Below are 23,971 nucleotides of genomic sequence, written 5' to 3'. Positions count from 1 at the left end.
TGTGCCATCTCCTCTGCCAAAAGTTAAAAGAGCACCATTTACTGTATATACTTAGTACCTACATGTTTATAAATAAAATACATTTATTTCGGACAACAAAGATCCATAGTGTTGTTAGTATTACATATAGCTTATATCCTAATGTTAGTAATTACAAGAAAAATAAAAAGCATGAAAATAAATAAATAAAGGAATGATCAGACAGGAAGGACAAGTTTCCTATCTAATCACCCTCCGCACAAAACATCTTATATTGGGAGTATAACTCTCCGCAATAGCTCTCAGTTTATAAAGTCGCCAAAAGGCCAACATCTCAAGTATTGGTGTATGTGTTCAGGCATACTTTCTAAGCGTATTTTTTTACACCAATGACGTTTTAAGGTAAAGGAAAGCATCTTGAGGAAACCTGGTCTATAAAGTCCGAAATTAGCAACCTGCATCGATCAATCGTGGTGATTAACACTCAACCCTTATCTGTGTGAGAAGAGGCCTATGCCCAGCTAGCCAGATAATGCGAGTCATCGAGTTTTAGCATGTGTTTGACAATATACCCGTACATAAGTGATCTGTAACTATCTATTGCATTACCTCGACCTTTGCGGCTAAGTTAGCAGACTTTTTCACATAGAGATTCGTACTCATGGCTGTTCCAGTTAGTGAAATTTTCAAAGGACTAAAGCAAAGGTTACAGTAACTTGGATATTTCGCAGTTACCCAAAAACACTTGAGGATGTTAAAATGATTTGTGATCTGACCCTTTTCGAAGGTTTAAGTAGGAGAATTGGGCCATATACTTGAAGGGGAAAATCGGGTTTTTTGATATAAAACGAATTCGAGGAATGTCGGTTCTGTGCCGAAGTACTAAGGCAGAATATCAAAATATATTATAAGTTATGGTATTTTGTTATTGGTTATCGTTAAACTTTGGTCGTAGAAGTAGTTTTATGGTTATGTTGAACAATGATGAAAATATACGATGTAACTTTGCATTGCAGAGACTATATTTTTAGTTTTTAATCGATAATTTAAGCGTCTACTATTAAAAAGGTCGTATATTTTTAGCTCTAAATCAAATTTTCTCACTTTAATAATATTATAATTTTATCTATTCCAATAAAATCAAGATTTAATAAAAGAAGCGCTTGCATTAAAAGTTCAAGGAACACTAATGCGAAAAAATGATTTCAAAAGAATTTTTAATCTCGATGGTAATCCTGATAGAAAAACGTCTTGGTATTGTTGAATGAACTGACTCAGCCGCTGTAGCCTGCGCGCACACTGACGACTAAACTGTCGACCCGATGTAGGAAAAAAGATTTTCGTATGTCGGATACCTAAAGCCAGGTCCAGACATGTATGGTCGCCGCGTATCATGATCGCATATGTGATACGCGATCTCGATACGCCGTCACGATACGGTCTGTCCCATGTCGTGTAGGTTTTTGTCCATCATACGGAGCAAATCGGACAACTTGATGCTGTGCTTGATACGATACGGTGCAAGTGATACATGTCTGGACAGGCTTTCCCAGCCTAACAAAGACTTGATCGTTGTGACGTGTGTACTTCCATTCACCTTCACTCTGATATATGAGCCCAAACCAACTATCGGGCGACTAAGAGTTTGTAGTGTGTGCGCTCTCTTAGTTTCAAGATGAACAGGCAAACTACCCTCTCAGTGGGCACTTAGGGTTATATGGCAGTGATATTGCATCGCAAGAGCAATATTGCTTCAAGCTATTATTGCGGGTGTCGATATTGGTGCAACTTGTTGATATTCAAAATTGGTCCTGCATCTGAGTATAGGTAGTACTTATGGTATTTGATCGCTGATAGCACTCCCCTAGCCATCTCTATTTTCAAGCCAGAAATTCTCTATATTCAGAGGATATAAATCCGAATCAAGAGCCAACTTCAAAATTTAGATCTATGGGTACCTACAACATTTTGTGCCTGTAGAAAAGAAAAAAAATTTGACTATTCAAGGTCTTCTTAAAACTTTCCGGTTCCTTTCTAAAGAACGTAATTCCTACATATTTCTGTCTGTAAACTATCTATTAGCTCCAAAGCACTGCACACCTACTTAAACTGGAAACCAACCCCAACCTAAGTTTTAAAAAGGGTTAGGCAATATTAACTGTATAGCGTAGTGTTATAGAAGATAACAGATAATAAATCAATAATGTTCCGCGTTTCCAACAACCGAAGGGTCACAAAAATAAAATACTTACCGATCCATTTCTCGTCCTCGACAAAGAAGGAACATACTCCCTCTCCACGGTAGCTACTGCTAACAATGGCGCGAAGATGGCCAAAGCCACCAGCCACAGCCCCGCCAGCAGGCTGCAAGCCCCTCGGCGGGACGGCATCCAGGGCTGCCGGAGCGACTGCGTGATGGCCAGGTATCGGTCCACAGACATCGCTGTGATCGTGAACACGCTGGATGCTACTGCCACTCCTGGGGACAAGGAGGTCAAATTATAATAAATAAATAAAATTTATTAAAAGACATGACCACAATTAATGAACAAATGGCTCAGTTGATTACCTTTAAAAACAGTTTTTATATTAACAAACGTGAGAGAAAACTTAATTATAATAAACTAAAACATAATTAATCCAATATATGGTATTATGATAAACTAGCTGTTTTCGAGCGGTTTCATTCGCGTCCCAGGGAAATTTCTTCCAGTATACAGACCAAATGTACCTACCATGGTATATGTTACTCTGGGATAGTCTAACTTCCCAATAGTGAGAGAATTTTACAAATCGGTTCAGTAGTTTTGTAGACTTTAGGGTGCAGACAAACAAAAAAAAGTTAACTCTTTACTATATTAGTATAGAAGACTCAAAGTCAAAGTCAAAGCTCCTTATTCTGTAAACTAGACTATGTAAGACACCTCGTTCAATATTTATAACCGTAGGATAATCCAATAAAAGTCAACGGCGTCACTTAAAGCCAGCTTCGCAACACTAGGTCATAAGTTCAGTTCATTCTCAAGCTGTCTCCGGACATAAACGTTACAGTTCCGTATGCTTGAGATTTTCTTTAGTATTATAACGCTATAAAGGAAAGTATTTTTTTTCTTATTAAAAACATGGACTCATTGTTAGGCTACGTTTACGTGTACAATTCTAGCTCTATCTATAATCTATACTAATATGACAAGAGAATTTTTTGGCTCCGAAAGGCTCCGAAAGCACTGAACTGATTTGAAAAAATATTTCACTATTAGAAAGCTACTCTTTTCCCAGGTATCTATGGCTTTATTTATATTATATCCAGTTACGGCAATATTTCAAACGGTACGCGTGTGATAACCGCGGGAAAACGGCTAGTACACCATTGAAAATAATGAGCGTTCGTTTACTTGTCATTCTTCACACCTGAACCACTTTTATATGAGTAGAAAGGCATTGGTACCTTGGGTACTATAATAACAGGCTTCTCTTTAATTCGGTTGCTTAAATAACATAGTATAGGCAAAACCACAGGAAGAAAAAGTACCTAGATTAATTTTATATAGCAACTAAACGATCCCATCTCTTGGCAGTCCACAGAAACAAAATGGCCTTTATTATTATGCTGGGTCGAATTTCGTGGTTTGGCACAGTTTCTGGCAGACCCAAGCTAATACCGACGCTATGGTCTTTGCCAATATCCGAAAGTAAATCTAATTTAATCCTGCTGTATTTACTGAATGTTTAACTGTTTAACTACAGGTCTTCAATAGTTCAAAGGTCAAAAGAACGGTTTAAAGTTAAATATTGATATGAAAAACCAGTTTTTCAATGAATGTCACGTCTTTTTTCCTACTTAGTGTGTATAAAATCTGTAAAACACATTATGGAATGCAAATAAATGAATATGAATATGAGGAATGCCAACACGAAAATATTTTTGGTCTGTTTACAAATGTGGGTCGAAAATCTGATATGATTTTATTAAACCTTCTGGGTTTTGTGTTACGAGTATTTGGTTATTATTTCTGGGAATAATGACAGCGTTATTAAACGAAAATTATAATAAGCTTTTATGTCACCTCGATATTTTATTTTTAAAAGTGCTTACAAAAGGTAACTATCAGTTTGAAAAATGTAAGATCAGACGGATTGAAAGCGTCTAAAAATATTCAGAAATAGAGCCAATGCTGGATCAAAATATTCAAATATATTCTTTGCATCTGTGGCGTTGCTATAAGATATAGCAAATATAAGACTTTTTGACTCGACACGTCTAATAAAGTTACGTAATACGACTTCAGTTTCTGATGTCTGAGTCATCACAAGAATTTATATGAAAGCTAGCGAAGAGAGAAAGGTATGTGTATTCTTTACCTACTTTTGTGAGGTTTCCAATCTTCCACGTCTTAGAGATAAGAAAAGGTTCTGCTTGAGTAATGTTTATTTTTAGAATAAGCTCTTCGGATAAACCTACAATCGTCTTAATTATATTTTGACAAAACGTGACAAATTAACAGCCACATTACTTCCCTATTATTTAAAATAACTTAAAGTAACTTCTAAAATTAGATCATAATTATTTAGGTACACTAACCCTTTGAGGATCCACGCCCGATACTATCTTCGGAAATAATATCCGCCAAATGTACCGAATAACAGGCAATGTCCGAAAGTTACCCAGCTTACGAACAAAGTGGAATGTACAAATTTAATCAAGCTTCAGGCTTATCAGCCGCAGCCTTCAGTCTTGTATTTTCTTGATATTATACAACTTAGTGCTTAATATTGTTAGTATATAAGAAGATTTTCAGAAGGACCACTTCACTTTTTTTAGAAAGCTTCTCTAATATGGCTAACTCCACTTTTTCAGCAGGCTTTTTTTAATTTTCCAAAATCTTTCACGGCATTAAACTTACACATCAAAGATATAATTAAATTTATTGGCATTGTCAATCTCTGAACTTTTTCTGCTTTTACAAAACGGTATTTCACAAAACTCTTCAATCGTATTAGAGCCATAACCATAACTAAACCAAGAAGTATGTGTTTAGTTTAATCACACATCTTCTCTCATCCAACGCATGTACTAGTTCATATTACGAAATATAAACTAAGACCCATTTCTACGAAACTGTCCACCTGCATACGAATCGCTTCAACATCCCCAAGATATTATCTATAACTCTCATATTAGTAAGTCTCATATTAGTTTATTTACCTTCTATGTTCATTTCCTTTGAACACAAACGTAGGATTGGACCGTTAATCTTAATTAAAGCCGTTTTTGTCAGCTCGCTGTAAAGATGAGACGAATAATAATTGACAACTTGATTGAATCCGGAGTCGAGCGTTTTATTCCAGAACTAAGAATTCTGAATTTGTACCATTCATATTTTGCTTTGAGCCTAGAATCGACAAAATATTATTATATTTCTTTAAAGAATTTGAAGGACTTAAGACATGACAATGATAAGATTATAATCAGGATTTTTTTTCAATCAGCTGAGAATAGTCTCCGCAAGACGCAAGTGAATCCGCAAGAAACGATAAGTTTGAGACAAGATATGCCAAGGACTCTTACTAACTCCACACATGCAACTTTCTCAATCGAATTAAATTATAAACTTACAAGTTTACAGTTTCCAATCAGAAATTCCTAAAACCGAAGTATGTCCCAACAAATTTAATTTGGTAGCAATAAAACTCTTTTACCGCTGATCTCACAGACTGGTCACGTTTGGGATCTACATAAATCTTCGTTTATAGGGTCCAACAGACCAAGTGTTTCTCTTTTCAACACTTTTACCTCTGAAAGGGTAAGTAAGTGTTGTACTGAAGGAAAATTCATGAACTGGAATATATTGATAAAGCCATCATTTCCACAGTTACCTTTGAGAAATTTACCATATTTAATGCCTTTTTGCCAGACATTTTATCGTTTGGGAAGAGAATGAATAATCATTTTCAATAAAAGCCTTTTATAGTCGTGTGTAACTTAAGTATTATAAACGAAATCAACTCAGTTTTGCAAGCAATTCAAGCTGATTGATTGCTTGTTGGGAATTTGGTTTCCGAGTGAAAGTAAATTCTTTAAGAACTCCTGCAAAGTTATAGATGTATAATATTTTTAGGGGCATCAACCTACGGCCACCGTAGTGTTTGACAACTTCAGGATAGTACTACATCGCTGTCTAAGCTAAGCCATTCAACATCTTAACATCTTACTGTCAACCTAAACCAGGATTTACTAGCTTCAAAATGAAACAATAAACATTTAGTTTGGCTATCAAATAAACCTAAGCACCCAGGTGTACACTTAAGTCGCATTTCACAATACTACAGGGAGGATGTTCTCGTAAATAATTACAGCGAACGAAATAATTCAGTTACATCTGATTAGTTTCTAGATTACTGCTATGGATCACAATAATGGTAACCAACTTGGAACTATTTTGAAGTCACAATTATATTTTTAAAGAATTAATATTATTCGAAAACTTGCTTATAAAAGGAATGCTTTGCTAAAGATGTTTAATCTTTCGTGACTTATAATGTCCTTTGCAAATTTTATTTACGTGTACGCAAAACCAAAAGATTTTTTCTCAAATATTCTCACACAAACACCCTTTAACTTTAGAATTTTGTTATTTTTATTACATTTAACGGCCAATAAAAATACGTTTACCGAAAAAGTGAAGTAAAACAGTTCAGCACTTTAATTCACAAATAGCTTTGCAACAACGTTAAGGCAATTATAATAATTGGTCTGATAGTGGTCTCGCTCCAACTTGACAGCTAACAGTCTTTGTTCTGCCGTGGAAATTGCTTGTTACTTACCTCGTCTTTACTTTCAACAGTGCGCTGTTATTTTTTTAGAGGTTAAGCATTTTTAACTTAGGTTTTTAATGATGAATGGTTTTAGTTAAATTTTTAAAACTTCGTGAATTAGTTTTGAATAAGAACATATTTTATTTTATTATTTATAAAAATAATACATCTGAGGCGGATGACGGGGAGTAGCGACCCCGCGGGGCTATATATCCGAGTGCTCCAGGGAGAGTATACTGTCCCCCATCTCCGGCTTGCCGGAGTGAAGCATGACGGGGGATAGGTCTCCCGCCTCTTGGCTTGCCTTCATCGGCCGGTCAGAGTGGAGTCGCTAGAGCAAGGTTAGTCCTGCTCGGAGGGTAGGTGCCTCGTGGTAAGTGGCGAGTGGGCCGGTGATGCTGGACCCACAGGGAGCGCGTGATCTGCGTTTAAAGTCCGCCGAGGTATCCTCACCCTTCTCAGCCGCTCATGTCCCTGTTGCCCTCTTGTTGCTTTTCAGTGACTGATTCCCGGGGGCCCAGTAAGTGAGTTGGCGAGTCTCCACCTGCCATTTTAACATGTATTTAATACATTGTCATCGGCAGGTGCCATAGTTCCCGTAGTTTCCCCATTCCTAGTCCATTAGCATCCCATCACAATAGCCCTAGTAGTTTTAATCCATATTTAGCAATAGTTTAGCACAGAACCGGGGATTGTCCTTGGGTACGTTTTTATAGTGTATACAGGGATAATCGTCGGTTTTATGTCGCCATTTCATTAAAGTTGTCTCAAAAGGGCTTCAGCGTGTTGGCTTCGGCCCCACGTTCGCCTCCCAAAAATCCGGGGCTCTGTAGCCCCGAGGTCAGAAAGAGACATACATTTATAATAATAATAACACACAGACACAGACCGCACAATCCACTTTAACAGACCCGACATCACACTCATAGACAAAGTTAATAGAACTGGATTCTTAATCGATATCGCAGTCCCTAATACACACAACCTACAATCAACAATAGCCGAAAAACTGAGTAAATATACAGAATTAAAAGATGAGATTAGTCGCTTATGGCATTTACAAAAAGTATCAATAGTACCAATAGTTTTATCGACAACCGGCGTGATCCCCAAACAACTCCACCAATCCCTAAATTCTCTAAACCTCCCCCCGCACACATATCACTTACTACAGAAAGCAGTGATATTAAACACTTGCAGGTTAGTTCGTAAGTTCTTACAGTGTGAAGTAAACTCAACAGATATTAACACCTATATACAAACACAATTTGTCCCGCTTTCCCGTAATGTACCTAATAGTAGTACTAACCCCACTGATGCGCACTTGGCTTAGGCCCGTGCCATTAGTTCTGCCCGGCTACATAGCCGAGGAAAATAAACATATGAACATAAATAATAATAATAAATAATAAATCATTTATTTCAGGCCTTTACACCCATATAAATTACAAACAATACAAATGAATGAATTTAACTTATCATAATAAAAATCAATAATAATTCATCACAATACATACAGTTACATTACAATAATTAAAATTAAATTTCTCACATTCATTAAAATAATATTTCAACATTATTCAGCAGATGAACCATACAGCAATGGTTCACGTACTGACAGTCGAATCGGTCAGAAAAAGCTCTCAGAATGTTTCTAGGAATATTTTTAAATAAAAATAAAAACTCTAAGCTATCGGTAATCGGTATTCACAAAATGCGTTTATATTTTTCTTTTTGCACTTTCCTACTCGTTGGTTACCTAGTGAATTCATTGATCAAGATAATTGATAATAGCATTCTGTAAGTTATAGTTGGTTACCTAGTCATTCGACTGTTTCAGAAAATACTCCTATGAATTAAAGTAGCCATTTTCACCACTTCGCAGTGCGACTACACTCTTTCAAGAAAGCAAACTTGTCACTTAAACTCAACTTTATTTTTATGCGCCATTTTCACACTTTGCTGCTTACTTTTCTGAGCTTATTCTCTTTCAAATAAAACTTTCAGTAAATAAACTGTAAGGAGTACTATTGTTCTGTTATATCTTTGTATTTTTATTGCTACAAGAATACGTTCCATTTGTGTAATATTTTATTCAGTAGGTGCTCAATGTTGGTCGGAACTGCTTAAGATATTAATGAGGGTCATTAAGGAAGGCGAAACGTGAAGAAATCTGAGTGCCCTTATGGGACGTTGTTATGTTAATTGATTTTCTTGAAACGTACTTGCAACGGAGAAGTTGGAGCATTCGGTTTCGTTGATAAATTGTTACACATTATTTATTTGCATTGGTATAATTTTACAAACTTGTAGATAAGGAACACAATTTCTTTACCGAGTAGGATGTTTATGATAAGTGTCAAAACATTACACAACAAAAAAATATTTCATGACTCAGCTTTAGTCCCTCTCTCACTTATAAAATACGAAGTTATGATACGGTATATTATCCTCACACACAAGGGGTTAAAGTGATACAGAATAAGGGATTAGTTTTGATTTTACTTACAAGAAATGCCAGCTTTTTATACTGAACTCTTTCAAATTATGTAATCCTTTATATTAAATTAATCAAAATGGGAACGTACCTTGCAAAAAGTTGACAGTCTTGCACATGACCTCGCCGAAGTACCACAGCAGCGTGACGGACTTGGCGATCTGCACGGGCATGCAGAACAGAGTCACTAGCAGGTCTGCTACTGACAGGTTCACCAGGAATATGTTTGTGACGCTGGAACCATACAACAAAAACTTTGAGTACAAAATTAAGTACGACAGAAAAAATACAGGTGCATTGAGAGCCTCTATGTTTTGGGAAGTCGTTTAAAACAGAGGACGAATACATTTCAAAAATTGCTCGTATATTAACAGCAGAAGCAGTAAATTAATTTTATATGTACCATAGAAGACAAGCTTAAAGTAAGTCGTGTACAGTAGAAAATGTTTATTTGCAGCCTTGGCCGAAAATACTAAGCAAAAGCCTCACGTTCTTTTCGCTTTATGTATCGTTGGCAAGGAATTTAATTTCCTTAAAGATTTCTGATACTGTCAGTCTTGATGTGGCATCTTGCAAATATACTTAGTTCTTTAAGCAAAGCATTTCAGACGGTGAGGTGACTAAAAAAGAAAAAAAAATGCGCATATTACGCGTCACATACATCGTCTATCGTCATCTTAGACTGACTATACGATAGGTACAAGAGAAAATACTAAACATGATTGGTATTAAAAACCTTCCTAACGTACAGCATTTCATGCTTGTCCAGCTATCTTGGCAGTATTCCAAGACTGCTGGCAGCTAATCTCTTAGCCGACACAAGCCTTCACGAAACCCTATCAAAAAGCTGTTTACCTAGTCTATACCTTTAGGGAATTCTATAAGAGAATACTAAAGATATTTGCCGAATATGTTTGCTTTATGTATTGAGCGTTCAAATATTGGCTCAGAGAAAACGTAGGTGTAGAAAAAACAACATTTTATTTCTTTTAGTTAAATTCCAAATTATTCGTGTTGAAAAAAAGTATATAATTAGTCTATAAATTATATTTTTCATATAGAACAAAAGTAAAGAAAAAATACAGCCTTGTCTTATGAGGGAATTTTATTGCTGAAAAGTATGCAAATGACTGAAAGATAATTTCAGTAACTCAAGGATATTGCTATAATTCCCATTCGAATCTTTGCTTTGATATTTTTCTTTCGCCAATGAGGAAGCAGAAATGCAAATTGGATAAGTTCACGTGATTTATAGCTACCATTAATAACAAGGCAATAAAAAGAGAAGATTTAGAGGTTTTTAATAATGGATTACTCTTAGCCCATAATCCACACGAAAAGCTCGAAGGACTTATTGAGTATACAGAGATATACTTATCGTATTTTAACTGACTTCAAAAAAAGAAGTGGATTCAAGTTTTCGGAATCTTATTTTTCAAACGCGTTTTGTCATGCGTCTGATTAGCTTTTTTTAATTACACCGATTGTTTCTATATATATGTCGGTTTTAATTTTATTCATTCTTGGAGAGAGTAATTTCTATAACCAATCTACTGACAATATTATATCAAATGATTCATTAAGCCATCCTAGAGATAAGTGAGTCAGTTTTAGCTACGAAATTCTGTAGTGATGTTAGCTTCAAATTGAATCCTTGAAACATCTGCCAGTGTATAACAAATTGTGACTCCTACGCCTAGCAATATTGCTTAAATAATCGTTCTAGGCGTAGGAGTATTAATCCTAATAAAGAGTATTGACCTTTAAGTCGTCATTTCTTAGAAAATTGCGACAATTGTCGTTATGACTATGTTCCTGATAATTTACCTATTTTTAACCCCCGACGCAAAAACGACGGGGTGTTATAAGTTTGACGTGTCTGTGTGTGTGTGTGTGTGTGTGTGTGTGTGTGTGTGTGTGTGTGTGTATGTGGCATCGTAGCTCCCAAACGGATGATCCGATTGTAATGCGGTTTTTTTTGTTTAAAAGGTATGTCAGTCGGGAGTGTTCTTAGCTATGTTTGGTGGAAATCGGTTCAGGTCTTCAAGGTCATCAGCTCGTTTGTTACATGTGATAGGAATATTACACACTCAGTTTACTTGCAAGCATTATTTAGGATCTGCAACTTGAAACACTAATGTCTTCTGGAACCACTGAGCTGGTCTGCTGTTAGGGCCCGAAGGTAGGAGACGTAACCCTGAACTGCCTTTTAGTAAACCTATCGAGTTTGGGCTCGTTGAATTTGTCTTGACGAGTTCTCTTCATGTTTCTGATTGACGAGAACCTGATGCTGGAAATGGGATGTGGCGGATGAAACCCTGGAATCCCGGAATGAAACGGATATACCGATTTATATTTTTACTGAAAATCTAGAATGACCAAAGGTTAATCTTTATTGTTTATCAATCTGTGCAGTTCTCCCAGAGCCAATTTGTCATGAGGATTGTTAAACAGCTTCCTTTGGCCGAGATCGCATATAGCGACACCATCTTAAAATAAAAGAAATTAAATAAAAGAAGGAAAAATTAAGGAGCTCCTTCAAAAAGCATGAAATAAAATTAAATTATAAATTTAAAAAAACCCCCGACCCAAAAAAGTACGCAATAATTATGACAAAAGGTTAAAAACGCTAAACCCTATAAAAAGCAAAAAATAACTTTTAACACTACGTAAACAAAATTTTGACGTGTCGGGGGACCGCTTTTTACCTTTAAAAATACTTACATAAATCAAATGATACCTTCTTAATTACAACATTCGTATAAAGAAACACGTATCTATGGTAATGAATTAGAGCGGTCCCCCGACACGACAAAATTTTGTTTACGTAGTGTTAAAAGTTATTTTTTGCTTTTTATAGGGTTTAGCGTTTTTAACCTTTTGTCATAATTATTGCGTACTTTTTTGGGTCGGGGGTTTTTTTAAATTTATAATAATTGAATTAGTGTCAGTGTTTTATTTATTTCTGGTCATGGCATTTAATTGTCGTAGATCTATGCTTTTCAAATTATGTAATTTTACAGTCTATTTCAGTCTAGGTCACTCCACGCAATATACACATTAAGAGATCCGAAAAAAGATAAAAAATCTAGAAATGCTGTTGTTTCAACAATTCAAAAGTACTATATCCGTATTTTATCTTTGCGATCTGTTACAGTAGAATAAAATTATTTTTCCATCGACAGATTTACATAGGTACTGAAATACAAAGCTAAACCTAAAATATAGTAGGTATACCACTGATGGTTTTAGGAAAGTTTTACAATGGATTTCCATTGTAAAACCAGAATTGTATTTAAGATTTCCAGTATAATTTCAGACAAAGAAAATACGGAATTCTTTGTTAACAACTCCTAAGTCTATATCAAATCAAGCAAAACTTCCAATTTCTTCAGATTCGATCAGAAATCAACTAAAACAAACTCAAACAAAAATGTACTCTAAGTTACAGGGTTTATACTACATTTTTCATTCAAAACAACTGAGCCTTAGTTTTACGAAGGCTTTTATTGTGATGCGGTAGAGTATACAAATTGGTAGTTATTTAAAATAGCAGAAGTCATATTTTTCTTACGCAATGCGTTTGAGAAAAACAGGTACTGAGTGGTACTGATACTACAATTTTAAAAGGGCAAGACCTGACCTTCGCATTTTAAAATTAAAACGAAAGAATATTGCATGCAGTTTTCAACTTCTTGACATTTGAAATTAATTAAAATTAAACTAACAAGCTTTATAACTAAAATTAAATGTTTTTAGAGCTATTTATAGGACAAATGAGATTTTTTTTCAGTGCAAAGTGAACTTAAACTTACAGATTATGAATTTACAGTACTCAGAATTGGATAAAACTCAGCAAAACTTGACTACAGTAAAGGAAAACGTCAGTTGCAAGCAAGTCCAGCTATTTCAATACATAAGGTTCAGAAATAGACGGAATAGGGAAAGAAAACCGTTCTTGGTAACATAGAAAAGAAAAAATACCGACTGTCAATTACCGAGACTAGAATAGGTACTTACTTTTCATAGAAAAGATTAAGAATATTTTAATCCAATTATTCTGTTACTTAGAAAGTAAGAAGAAAAACCATATTTTTATATATGAACATCAGTATAAATAGTGACTAAAACAAAAACCGCTTAGGGAAATTAATATACACATCGTATTTAAAATGCTTTAATATACTTTCATGAGCTTATAATTGAATGTTTTTCTGCAAATAAGCGTCTCAGGGTGCTTTATTTAAAACTTTTGTTTAAACTGGTCCGTATTTCACTAACCTTTATATCTAACTCTTAGCACATTCAACATTGCACTCTCTTTGCCCGCAAAAGTTCCTAGCTACTTCTAGAATAATAAAATTTCTCACTCTACCGTCCCACGACAAATGCAGGACGCATAACAATTCACGTCGCAAATATTTTTTGTAATATATAAGAACATAAACAAATGGTCTTGCTTTGTATTAAATCAAGTGACAAGAGGGATTGTTATCTTAAGGAGTCGAGAAATTCTTGGCTTTAAGCCACATGCACTTGGAACAGGTGAAGCCTTGGCTTTGGAGGATCACACACTAACACAAACCAAACTATAACAAGTTTTTTGGTCATAATTATATGTAACTAGAATCTAGCGTGCAGGTTCTTGGATTACCTACTACTGAACCAACGATCGATAGGGTTAGAGTTCTCTCAAAATCTAACAACGACTGCTATGAAGGCACTGGGTACTTGGTATTATAATACTTCAGATAAAGGGGTCATAGATCGATTATCTTCAGAATTATTATAAAATGTCGCGGTTTGGTTGGAACGAAAGGAAATATCAGATTTACTATTCCAGTCACATTGCTTCTAAAGCCCTTTGTACTTTAAAGTCACATTAACTTACAAATAAATGCTATAGCAAGATGCAATATTCTTACAATGCATTTCTCACTCACTAATTTTAGAATAGCTTTTAAGACCGTGACTATAATATGGGTAGTGTGAGTTACTCTACGAAATAAAATGTTAGGTAACGTTACAAATGACGGCCGGACTTCCATTGGGAAATTGTTTTACGACACATTAGTACTAGATAGCGGTTATTATATGTAGTTACCGCTTTTATTGCTGACTCTACGTCTATTCGAAGATTATTTGATGAATAAGTTACTGTTGACCTCGTTTTTATTACTGTCATAAAAGGAATAAGTATTTTTTCAGAAAGTATTTGCCGAATAAAGTTTGAAGCTTGCCGTAAAGTTCATGTAACAATTTCGTGTGTCATAACATATATTTTATAATTACTTCACTTAAGTAGAAACATGTCTGCGTGATAATTACTGTTTAAATTTTAAGCAATTAAAAGTTTCACTCCGTTATCAACAAAATTAATTAGGCCTGGTGCAAATTAATAGAATCAAGCATGTTGGTTTCCTTTCGTAAGGTTTTTAAGTTGTTAGAAATTATTTCATGCTTTTTAAAATCTTTCCTTTATTTTTTTTCAGGTTCCAGTGCACTCCCATTTCATATTCGATTACAAATTATTTTTCTATTTTGGTGGCATACAGAGATTTTTTCTGTAAATAAAACTTCGAAACCAAGAGGTTTTCAAATGTCAAATCTAAAGGTCGGTATCCACTTATCCGTAACAATGGCAACGCCAGTACGATTATCCGAATTTAGTACGTCCTACACACATGATTGCAATCTCGTATTTCATTTCAATTACATCTGTTGCGTAGCAGTCAATGTGTACCTTAAGAGTACGCGCATACTATATACACACTTTTAGTCGGCCGATAGTTGGTTTGAGCTCATAAATCAGTATGAAGATGAATGGAAGTACACACGTTACAACGATCAGGTATTGGTTCGGTATTAAACCGATTAAAAACTTTAATTAAAAAGGCTTACTATAATGTTAATGATTATTTCACAGATACACGCAGATGGCAGCTCTGAAGTGGACATTTTTTTTTTTTGGAATATAATTTGAAACTATTTTGAATTGTATAATTGTAATTTATTTATAATTAAATTGTAATAGACAGCTGTGTTGCTAGGAAGTTGGTTCTTCACCACTTCTTCTTCCCAGCCATAACACTAGGAAGTGTGAAAGGAGGGAAGGGAGGGAAGGAAGTTTTGGGGGTGCTGTCCTTTAGTAAATTTGACGTGAAAAAGTGCTAAATACTAGCCTAGTCTCATAAACGTTTTTGACTTTGACTTATTAAATAAAAATCTTATAGAACAAAATGAACAGGTAATGTAATGAATATAAACCAATTTACCATTACAAGGTATAATTAACTGGTAATAAAAAAAAAAACTAGCTGCCGCCAGTCGGCCGACTGTTTAGTCTCCAGTGTGCACGTAGGCTAAATCAATTATTCTGAATAGTGACGTAACTCGATATACGCCAAATGTTCTAACTCAAGCTGTTGCAGACATATTGTTTGTCTATTTATACGTCGGAAGACAAAACGCCCATTAGTTTTGTGTTACACTCATCAGATAAACGACTCTTAATAACACGAGTTTCTGGTTAAATCGTTTTAGTTTATAATTTATTAAAAGCTGTATTTTCTAGGTTTTTAGGCCAGTAAACATTTACCTTAAATAATAAATAAAGATAGGAATTTTCATTTACTTGAACTTGAACTTAAGATTGATTAACTTATTTATAGTTACGAGGACTGTTCAATTATAACTTTTTTTTAACCACGTCAAAAATCATCAAATTACCCCTTCCGCTGTGGATTAGCAGCGGTGAGAGAGTGTCAGACTCTTACTGACTAAAAACCGTCGTGTTCCGTCGTAGGCCTTTTATGTACCAGGGCCGCGGTAACTCTTTCGAACAATTCCGCAGCCCCTGTTCAATTATAACCTACCACTTAAATAGAACATCTACGAAAACGTCCAAACGAAAACTGAAACGCTTTGCAAATAGGTTGACATTCTAATACATGACAGAAGTAATTTAATTTCACATAACCTTACCTACGTCATACAGCTGTCACCCATACTTTGGTGAATATCTACGGAATTGAATGCGACAAGTCGTGTCACGGCCTTATTTCTTAGAAATATGAACCGTTTTGTGTTCGCTTGAGGCCTGACAGTCTTCAAATCGTTTACTCGTGTACAAATCTTCGGGAACAGTTTCCGAAAATTATATTTTTGATTATGGCTGAAACAATATTAATATGCCCACGCGGAACACCTACTACTTAATATCTCGCCCACAATAATAATATATAACCTGTTTCTTCATTTACCGCTATTGTATGACTCGTTTATTTAATGAGACAACAAGATTTTCTGAATGAAAATGAAATGAAAAAATGGCTCTTGGTGAATGTGTTAACTGAAAAGTCACCGTACTTTGAATGTGCCTGTATAGATTAAGCTCTGGTATAGACATAAGTAAACAGACCAAATATTTATGCGCTTTTTAATTGTGACCTGTATCTTTAATCTTTAGATAAATACGCGATACACAGATGCAGTAACATAACATAATTATTTCCAGTCATATTGTATTTTCAACCGACTTCAAAAAAAAGGAGGAGGTTCTCAATTCGGCTGTATTTTTTTTTTTATGTTTGTTACTCGATTTCTCAAAGACGCCTGGACCGATTTCAAAAATTCTTTTTTTATTTGAAAGGGTATGTTTGTCATTTTGTTCCATCGTCATCAGATCAGGATCTGATGGTGGAAACCCTGAGAAATCGAGGGCAACCTTCGAAAGTTGTAGGCATACGTAGGGTACAAACTTGACACTCAGGTATATGCTTAAAAGCACTATTCAACAGTGAAGGTTTGGAGCTGACCTGATGATGGAGACCAGAGAGGGTCGAGGGAACTCGACAACTGAATATGTCCAATACCTCGTATTTGGGCTTATATTCTTTGTATTGATGAGAACTTTCCACTTATATGGATAGTGACAACTATTCGTATCACTGAAAAGCTGTAAATAAAAACTTTTTTACAAAAAAATTAAACCGACTTCCAAAAACACTTAAAAGCAAAAAAAAAACTAATTTTAGGTGCATCGTCGGCCTAGAAGTCGATGGCAAAATTAACTTAGTAACATCGATTAGACACCGACTTCTAGGCCGACGATGCACCTAAAATTAGTTTTTTTTTTTGCTTTTAAGTGTTTTTGGAAGTCGGTTTAATTTTTTTGTAAAAAAGTTTTTATTACATGCTTAATTCATTGCATACAGAAAACAAGCATTTGAACGCTTTCTACCTTTGTGTGCACTAGCCTAGACCTTCTAAAGCAACAATAATTTGTATCACTTAAAACTATTTACTAAGCATAATCGCGCTATAATACTGAGCTTTGAAAAACTCCAAGTCATTGATGTGAACACAAAAGAAATCATAGAAACTGCTCACTCACTTAAAACTAATGAGAAGTTATTTTTACTTTGTTCTCATAAACCATCTTTCTGTGTGATTTTGCGCCTCATTTTTTGTCAAGTAATGGATTTGGCAATCGATTTAGGTAATGCTGGAATATTTGTTTATTGTAGGCTTTTTTGAAGATGTGAAATAATCAAATTATGTAAGTGACACACTCATTTTAAATTCTATGAGGGAACCTTTATCCTATCTTGCTTTGTTTCGGACTAGATTTAAATTTTAGCAGGATAATGAAATGTATACAACATTTCTTTTATTTAAGAATAAAATACACGTCATTTAACACGTTTACAATGTGTAAACCACGTGCAAACATTTAGATATTCTCAAATGAAAATATGAAAAGGAAAATCCAAATGAAACCGGCACAATTTAGCGATGATGTCTGGGCCAAGGTCAAAAAGGCCAGAACCCAAATACGTAGATATAAATATTTAAAGTAAAATAAATTGCTTAGACCATTTGTACGTAAAGCTTTAGATCGTAATTATTTCTCCATTTGTTGGTTAAAATATTTAGAATTGAGGAGAATTTTTGATATAGGTTAAAATGTTTAGGACGTAAAATCTACCCAATTAGGGTCAGTGTTTAAGCGTGCTCTTTACGAAATAATCCTGATTAGTTTAAATGGTAATTAAAATGTTATTTGAACCTATTAGGTGTTTCTCGCAGTTTAACCGGAATCCCGCGGGAACTACTTCTTACACCCGGATATAAACTAGCCCGTGTCCTTTCTCGCCTGCCTCCTAGATGATCTGTGTATAATTTATTTCTGTCATTTTGGTGTAAAGGCCGGCTAGACAAACAGGGTTACTATCATGATATAGTAAAGGTATTGCAAAAATGAGAAAAACAGAGCAAATTGGCGCGAACATACACAACCTTGGCTAAGTAAACCTATTGATTAATACAATACAAAAGGTAAGTTCTAGATGTACAAGTAATAACAAAGTTCCTAAACACTTAACCTAAACTTAGAAGACCAACAATATGCTTAACAAAGTAGTGGTAAGCGCTTAATTAATTTAGTTCGTAGGCCTTCAAGATGTCACTCACATACCGAACGATTTTGTTAATCGATGAACATAAGCAAGTGATTTAATACCTTCACTTAATATACATAAGGTTGATAATTGAGTGTACGTAATGAATTTTGATTGTGTAAGAGAGTCTTACAAGTCAATGTAGTGATTCAACTTTAATTAACAAAATATAACTTGAAATGTTGGTTGGTAAAGTTACGTGCGCTTACAAAATGTTTGCATAAGGAAATTCTACTGTAGCGTAGAAACTCATACCTGTAGTAAGTGAAATGTTAAGATGAATTTAGGTACTCTCAAAATTAATATACCAACTTAGGTATATTACTTATTTAGTCCCTAGGCAGTTACATTGAGTCACATCTTCATATTTTGACTTGTTGTAATAGAGCTACCTTAAATAACATACTGCCTCAACATTTTAAAAGGTGTCACCCATTGTTTTTGTTTCCCTAAGTAGTTATTTAACTCTTTCAAGGCAAGATAAAGTCATAATTGAGCACAAAATTGTACAACTAAACGCGACAGATAAAATAACGTTCACTATTCTACCCTCAAAAGCCTTAGCATCTGAACCTTAGTAACTAGGGCGGACAATAGAACTTGACGACTTCACGATAGTTGTGCCGTCCCGCAGTCACAAGTTCATTCACTTTGCACTCGCAGTCAGGACAACGACTGTCATTATCAGGACTTTGTGCAACTTCTGCGGTGCAATCTTAGATTATTAAAATTAATCTGAACATAATTTTTTGTTAGGAGTTTGATTTTGGTCATTTTTGGGCGACTCTCGACGAGAGCAATATGAATTAGTATACTTTTTATTTTTATTTTATACGTTTGTGATCAAAATGAATGAAAAATGAGGTGCAGTCTTCAGTTTTTTTACCAATACGGAAGTCCAGCTCACTGTGTGATAGGTAAGATACCTGATGCTAGTATTTGGTGGACGTACTTACTGACGTTCGAGTTGAGTAAACTGATAAGTGGATAAGGCACAATAAGTAACTTCTTCATACGATTATAAAAAACATAAGATCACACTACTAAAGGTTGACTGCGAAAAGTTATTTCAGTGAAAGCCGTTTACAAAAGTATTAAAGCACCAGAGAATATGCAAAGTTATTTTTATGTACAAACACACAAAATAGAAACACTTGACATATTTTCCCTCGAGAGCAAACGCAAGATTCTAGATCCATATCTATACATATAATAAATCTGTAAAAAAACTGTGTCTGTACATTGAATATATTAAAAAAATAATAATTGGATGGGGTTTAGAAACAGTAATGGAGCACAAATCCAAAAAAAAAATTCTGTCTGTATGTCTGTATGTCTGCATGTCTGTATGTCTGTATGTCTGTATGTCTGTTTGTTTGTACACGCTAATCTTCGGAACTACTGGACGGATTTCAATGATTTTTTCTTTGTTGTATCAGTATTAAGCCTGGTCAACATATAGGCTATAATTTATCTTCGAAACTTGAAGACCTGGTGCAGAACACCAACAGACCAACAAAACTATAAGAGATACCAAAATGGTGCCATAGCAAAAATTGTTTCATGTGATAAGCATTTTCAGCTGAGATAATAAATTTTAAGATCTGGAACACCTGATGTGGAACCCCAAGAGCCCAGCTTCTCTGTACCATATACAGGTATGACGTTTTAGCAAAAGTTGTTCAACTTGATAAGCACTTTCTATTGACTTATACAAATTGAAGATCTAAAACACCTGATGTGGAACTCCAGGGCCCAGCTAGACTATAGCATATAGAGGTGTGACGTTTTAGCAAAAGCTGTTCAATCTGATAAGCACTCTCTGTTGACTTATAAAAATTGAAGATGTAAAACACCTGATGTGGAACCCCAGGAGCCCAGCTAGACTATAGCATATAAAGATATGACGTTTTTGCAAAAGTGGTCAATCTAATAAGCACTCTTTATTGACGTATATACATCGAAGATCTGGAACACCTGATGTGGAACTTCAAGAGCAATACTACACTTAAAATGTATAGAAACGAATGTTATGAAATAGGTATGGTGACACAAAACCGACGATTATCCCTTTATACACTATAGAAATATGAACTCAAGGACAATCCCCGGTGGACGTCGTTAAAAAAAAGACAATCCCTATACCATACCGCTAACTGTGGATGAAAATTACTTGGGCTATTGTGATGGGATGCTAATGGACTAGGAATGGGGAAACTACGGGAACTATGGCACCTGCCGATGACAATGTATTAGATACATGTAAAAATTGCTGGTGGAGACTTCGCCAGCTCACTTACTGGGCCCCGGGAATCAGTCACTGAATAGCAACAAGAGGACAACAGGGACATGAGCGGCTGAAGTGTGAGAATACCTCGGCGGATTTTAAACGCAGATTACGCGCTCCCTGTGGGTCACTTACCACGAGGCATCCTCCGAGCAGGGCTACTAACCCTGCTCTAGCGACTCCACTCTGGACGGCCAAGCCAAGCCAGAGGCTTGAGACCTACCCCGTCATGGTTCACTCTGACCTGCCGGAGATGGGGGCAGTATACTCTCCCTGGAGAACTCAGTATATACAGCCCCGCGGTAGCTACTCCCCGTCATCAGCCTCAGATGTCCTGCGGTGCTTATATCTCATTATTATTGTCGTTATTATCTCAAGAGCCTTTGTCCCAATTATGTTAGAGTCGACTTCCAGTCACGATGCAACTGAGTACCAGTGTTTTACAAGGAGCGACTACCTATCTGACCTCCACAACCCGGTTACCCGCTCAACCCAACACCCCTTGGTAAAACTGGTCAGACTTACTGGTCTGACTACCCATAACGACTGCCAAGAATGTTCAATGACAGCCGGAACCTACAGTTTAAGCCTTCCAAATAACGGTCATTGGTATCCAAAATATACGTAGAAAGTACCTACATACGAACTTAGAAAAGTTGCATTGGCAGGTACTTGCCAGACCTGGAATCAAAGACGCACGCTCATACTTGAGAGATTGGTTCTCTACCCACTAAACCACCACGACTTCCACTAAGTCACCACGACTTTGTCATCTATTTTAATGTTTTTTACGTAATACGTGTAATATTTTTGCCACACACAACTTAAATGCGGACTAATTAGAATCACTACATTTATCCCTATGGTCGCGTCTATTGCGGTTCAGTTCTCAGCGTTTTGTTTAGTCTGCTGTGCTTTTGCCGTTGAAGTACAAAAATTAAATATATGGAACGTTTCTAATGCGTATCCCGTTGTTTTCAAGTCAACGGGCTCTTAAAATTCAATATCAGACGATTAAGATCTTTGATTTTGCTGACCCCGTAGTCGCTGGCATAAGGGACAGGATCCGCGTACGAAGTCGCGGGCAGAAGCTAGTCAATACTAAGTGTATTGACGCGACTCAAAGATAAAAATAGTACCAATACATAACTAGTATTTTGAAACTAAAGAGCACTTTAGTGACAAGCCATTTCAGTCTGAATTTTATCTTAAGAATATTTCAAGGACCAAAATACAAAATTCTAAGCATACTTTAGAAAAATAATTTAACTGACGAAAATTATCTCAAAATAACTTATTGACACATCAATTTCCTCAGTAACATTCGTGTAATTAATTTTATCAACACATAGGTATTTCATAGCAATTATTACCATCACTTTTCTCACTTATTCAATTAGGATATATGATACAAAAGTTTTACCCTTTGGGCACGGAACCCTAAAAAGCCTACTTGGACCCCTTTAGGGTTCACTGTACTCTAAAGTACCCAAAGTAATACATGTACATAAACCAGATCAAAATTCTTCAAAAAGAGGCCAAATGACTGACAAACGTTAGTGATACTTCAAATCGATTTTCAGCCGTGTTACTGTGTCCTATTACTTTAACAGGTAAATCAATTTCTCGTCCTTTTCTAAGCCTTCTCTTCATAATTGGATATTTTGTAGTGGCAAACGGTTAACAGATATCATTAAACTGAAGTTAAGTGGAAAGGCAAACAAAGTAAATACAAGCTAATTAAATCTAGAGTAAGCTTTATTTTTCATCCATTATTTTGTAAATTATTTCGAAAAATATATGATTTTAAATGGCACATTTAACACATTTTTAAACGGTTTTATTAGTAACACCGTTTAAAAATTTGCCTTTGAAATCCTACCTATGGCAAAGCATATCTGTATACTTTGGTAGATCGTGAGCTCGGCGTTCGCTGGTGAAGCCGCTACGGTTGATTATTGGGTGTCAAAATCTCCAGTTACGATTATAGTAAGTAGAAATCCACACCTATTATACCTCTAGAAGAAAGTATTACAGCAATAGTTAGGTAATGGGCCCCACGTTTTTATTTTAGTCTAATATGACCGGGACCACTTACGTAGGTTTATAGGTAACAGTTTTTTTTATTTTCTAGTTTTCGGTGCACATAAGACAAAACCGTTTAACTTAAAGGTTTTTTTTACAGATTTTTTTTTGTGGTTGAAATAAATTATTGGTTTTACCATTTCTTGGTAAAACTGTTGTATGTATTATGAACAAAAAACATCGTTGGTTACAGTGGTCGCAAACGCGACTGTCGTGCACTAGGTCCGGGTTCAATTCCTGGGTTGGGCCCAACTTTTTATGGGTCTTTAAAATTTTCAAAAATCATCCCGAAGTCCAGAAGGTCACATAAGGCCGGCAACCGAATCCTTATTCACTTTTTATTCATTATTCTTGTTCACTGTACCTAAACCTTTTTTGAATAAATAAAGTCAAGACTGGAAACCTCATTAACTAACCAAAGACAAATGACATAATGATCAATTTCCATTCGATTGAATCTTGTTTTTTGTTCGATTGAAATCGGTTGGAAATGACAAATTGATATGATTTCCGATTGATCGATTTCGTGATTTACAATGTTTTTGTGACATTCTGGGATGTTTGTTTTCATGAAAGGTCTAGCTTAAAAATATCTTATGGTCTTTTTTCCATTTGTATTATACCAGACTGTTAATCGAAGGTTAGGTTTAATTAAGAAGAATCAAATACAAAAGAAAGATTTTTTACTAGTAAAATAGTCCAGCTTCTAAAAGAGTTAGATTAAAGATCCCTAAATACAGAAAAAAAATCTACATTACTTAAATAGAAAATTATTACCCAATTAGAAATTGCAGGATGATAAAATATTCTGCATACCGTTACGCATAAATCTTCTTTAATACTCTT

The 23,971-nt window shown here is 35.3% G+C and overlaps 1 protein-coding gene across 2 annotated transcripts in view; it reads right to left on the bottom strand.

The window, feature by feature from the left end:
- The window catches only part of LOC135116888 (neuropeptide FF receptor 1-like), a 135,693-nt gene that overhangs the window by 40,359 nt on the left and 71,363 nt on the right, over positions 1-23,971 (bottom strand). For both annotated transcript variants that reach the window (XM_064034534.1, XM_064034535.1), the window contains exons 2-3: positions 9,384-9,526; positions 2,232-2,458 (exon numbers count right to left, since the gene is read on the bottom strand). In XM_064034534.1, coding sequence (XP_063890604.1) covers positions 2,232-2,458; positions 9,384-9,526 — 370 coding nt within the window. The remainder of the gene's footprint in view (positions 1-2,231; positions 2,459-9,383; positions 9,527-23,971) is intronic.

Source organism: Helicoverpa armigera, chromosome 4 (assembly GCF_030705265.1).
Source record: "Helicoverpa armigera isolate CAAS_96S chromosome 4, ASM3070526v1, whole genome shotgun sequence".
Taxonomy (NCBI): Eukaryota; Metazoa; Arthropoda; class Insecta; order Lepidoptera; family Noctuidae; genus Helicoverpa; species Helicoverpa armigera.
Note: the sequence above shows the minus strand (reverse complement) of the source record. Positions and strands in the feature narration are given on the sequence as shown.